At 31.2% G+C, this 3,789-nt stretch overlaps 1 protein-coding gene across 1 annotated transcript in view; it reads left to right on the top strand.

Annotated features, from left to right (window-relative positions):
- Window positions 1-3,789, top strand: part of CNTNAP5 (contactin associated protein-like 5) — a 951,880-nt gene that overhangs the window by 473,240 nt on the left and 474,851 nt on the right. The window contains exon 7 of the mRNA XM_011983413.1: window positions 3,497-3,637. Within this exon, the coding sequence (XP_011838803.1) occupies window positions 3,497-3,637 (141 nt within the window). The remainder of the gene's footprint in view (window positions 1-3,496; window positions 3,638-3,789) is intronic.

The raw sequence follows: 3,789 nt of genomic DNA, 5'->3' as shown, positions 1-3,789 counted from the left end.
TTTGATCAGTGGTTTGTAGTTCTCCTTGAAGAGGTCCCTCACTTTCCTTTTTAGCTATATTTCTAGGTATTTTGTTCTTTGTGTAGCAATTATGAATGGGAGTTCGTTATGATTCAGCTCTTGGCTTGCCTGCTGTTGGTGTATAGGAATGCTAGTGATTCGTGGACACAATTTTGTGTTATGAGACTTTGCTGAAGTTGCTTATCAGCTAAGAACCTTTTGGGTTGAGACAATGGAGTTTTCTAGATATCTGATTATGTCATCTGCAAACAAAGATAATTTGACTTCCTTTCTTCCTACTTGAATAACTTTTATCTCTTACTCTTGCCTAATTGCCTAGCCAGAACTTCCAATGCTATGTTAAATAGGAGTGGTGAGAGAGGGCATCCATGTCTTGTGCCAGTTTTCAAGGGGAATGCTTCCGGTTTTTGCCCATTCAGTATGATATTGGCTGTGGGCTTTTCATATGTGGGTCTTCTTATTTTGAGGTATGTTCCTTCCATATCTAGTTTTTTGACAGTTTTTAACATGAAGGGATGTTGAATTTTATTAAAGGCCTTTACTGCATCTACTGAGATAATCATGTGGTTTTTGTCTTTAGTTCTGTTTATCCACTCTTATGGATTTGGACCCTTTCTTAATGTAAATGACTCAAATTTAAAATGTTTGAATATAGCAATAAATCAACAAAGGGGATTTTGGAATACTTTTACAAAATATTTGTGGAATTTACAAGTTCACTGGTAATTTTAAATTTTCCAGAATGTTTTATGAGATTTCGGAGCCATTCACGTAATAAGTTATAAAACTCAGAGACAAATCTAGACTTGATCTAAATGCTTGACAAAAGAAAACTAGAGCTCAAACTAATTTACTACTGAAAATATGAGCACAAATGGAACACAAGAATGGTTCAATAAGAGATAATTTGTTAACTTGCAATGTAGTAATATAATTCAACTCATCAGTAGATCAAACAAAATACTCTATTGTCTGTCACATGGATTTTTGAAATAATCATGAACAGAACGAAGCATTCATTCTTATTTAAAATAAATACATAAATAATTTATGTGTAAAAGAGCAGAAGGATATTCTCTTAATGTAGAGTCAGAACTAGTGTTATGTATACTTGAGAAATAAAATGTTTTCTTTTGTGATGGTGGTGGGGTTGATGTTACAAGTTTGCATACCATTATTATTGTTTAATATCGCTTAGAAAGTTTTGGCTAGGAGTTAGGAAGTTTTGATGGCGACAGTAAAATAGAAAATAAATGTATAAGAAATTGATTTCATATTAATGTATTTAATAAGGTGATATATATGTACACACACACACACACACATATATATCATATGATTACCATCATACCTTGGAGATATTGTGGATTCAGTTCCAGACTAATGCAATAAAGTGAATATTGCAATAATCAAGTGTCACAAAGTTTTTGGTTTCGTAGTACATATAAAAGATATGTTTACACTATATTATAGTCTATTAAGTGTGCAATAATCACATTATATTTAAAATATATATGCCTCAATTTAAAGATGTTTTTTTCCAAAAAAAAAAAAAAGCTAACACAAAGACACAAAGTGAGCACCCACTGTTGGAAAAATAGTGTTGATAGATCTATTTGCCACAGGGCTGATACAAACCTTCCATTCATGAAAACCACAAAATCTGTGAAATACAACAAAGCAAAGTACAATAAAACAAGGTGTTGCCTGTATCTCCCTCAAAAATTAAAAGAAAATTACTAAAAAGTATATGATTTAATATAAAAGTATATGCAAGTATCTGGATAAAGCAAATATACCAGCAGCAATAAGATGAGCACAGCGTTTACATGATAAAATATTTAATGAATTAAAACAATTCATATACAATGGAATTTTTGAAATCGTGAAATTCATAGAAATTAATTTAATGATGGGTATGTGAACTAGAGAAAAAAATAATAACCTTAGTTGGGAGACTTTATGAGAAATTTTCTGAAAATAGAGAACAACAGTGGGTTCTTGGAAAGAAAAATGAAATATTTTAAAAACATCCATTCTTCTCCAACTAGATGTTTTAATGTAAATAATAAATTATCAATAAAAATTCTAACAAGCTAAATAAAATTATTCTGTAATTAAGCTTTAAAATGAAATAAATAAAATATCAAAGAGTTCTCTTTAAAATTTGTAGTCGTAAGTAAAAGTGGGCAAAAGGATTAATAATCCTCTTCACCTATTACACTGCATTGAGTAACTTTTTTTTTTTACTAGTGTGAAGCTTGTAAAAAAATCTAGAAAGAGCCTTTATTATATCAGTAGCTATTCATGTAAGAAGACATTCTGATTGGGAGACCACATCCTCCTGAAACATTAAGAGAGAGACCGATAAAAAGAGACAGTGAACTAGAGATAGAGAAGTATCCAAATATAGATGTAGTTGAAGTACATGCTGATAGTGATATTTCAAAGCAGTAGAAAAAACTGCATTTCTCATTAAATGGTATTGTGACAAACCTGATAATATAAATTATCTCGATTCTTTTTCATAGTAGAAAAAATACTCATAACAGTACACCTTGCTTTTAAAATAATGTATCTATTAAAAAGGCAATTTGTGTTAATATTAATTAGAAATAAAAGTAGTAAAAGAAAAAATACCCTAGTATCTCATAACCTTTCCAAAGTGAACCACTATTAAATTAGATTGGTGCAAAAGTAATTGCGGTTTTTGCCATTACTTTTAGTGGCAAAAATCGCAACTGCTTTTGCACCAACCTGATGATAACAATTCAGTGTATTTCCTCTCCGACTATGCTTTATGCTCAACTTCTTATTGTTGACATCATACTTTATATCCAATTATAACTCTTACATTTTAAAATCAACATTATATTTACTTCCCATTATATTACAGATGTTTAATAAGCATCATTATTGACAAGTGAAATTTCATCATATTGATTCTTAATTAACTGCTTCACAAAATGGTACAGAACATTTGGAATATTTCCTGTTTTTCTTCATTATAGATGACAATTGTGGGCAATCTTATGCATAAGGCTTTTTGCATACAATATAGGCTTTTAAACTAAGTTCGTCTGTAGCTGAATAGAGGTATGTTTTGTTTGTCTCTTGGCTTTAGTATGGCCATATCCTTTAAGATGCTTGGATAAGAGATAATTTAAAAGACATTGATTTTCTTTTTCTTTTTCCCTCCTTCTGTAAATTATTGTTTTATTTAGTATTAAAAAGGTTCAGAAAGGAAGTGAAAATGGTTTTTTAAAATAGGCCTTTAAGAAGCAAGCAATTACAGTTATTTTTACATGGGCTAATCAGTATCCTTTTAAATGTGTAATCAAGTGGCATCTATAATTATTTGAGCCACTTGGCTCATGCATACAATTGAATCTACCAAAAACGCATGTGTTTACTTTCCTTTCCTAATCTTTCAGAGCTTGTAACTAAGAGTTTGTTTTTATTTTCACCCCAAAAGCTTAGTTTTGGAGGAATTCCAGTACCAGGAAAACCTGGGACCTTTTTAAAGAAAAACTTCCATGGATGCATCGAAAACCTTTACTACAATGGAGTAAACATAATTGACCTGGCTAAGAGACGAAAGCATCAGATCTATACTGTGGTAAGTCAACCCATCTGTTTTGTCTTGATGGTTTCTACCACTTTGGGGTAAGTCTTGCTTTCACCAGCCCATTCCTGCACCCATTCATAATATGTTTATCTTATGCTCTGAGTTCCCATCAGTCTCTGAGGTGACACTGGAGAGAAAGA

Source organism: Mandrillus leucophaeus, unplaced genomic scaffold (genome assembly GCF_000951045.1).
Source record: "Mandrillus leucophaeus isolate KB7577 unplaced genomic scaffold, Mleu.le_1.0 Scaffold25, whole genome shotgun sequence".
Lineage (NCBI taxonomy): Eukaryota > Metazoa > Chordata > Mammalia > Primates > Cercopithecidae > Mandrillus > Mandrillus leucophaeus.
Note: the sequence above shows the minus strand (reverse complement) of the source record. Positions and strands in the feature narration are given on the sequence as shown.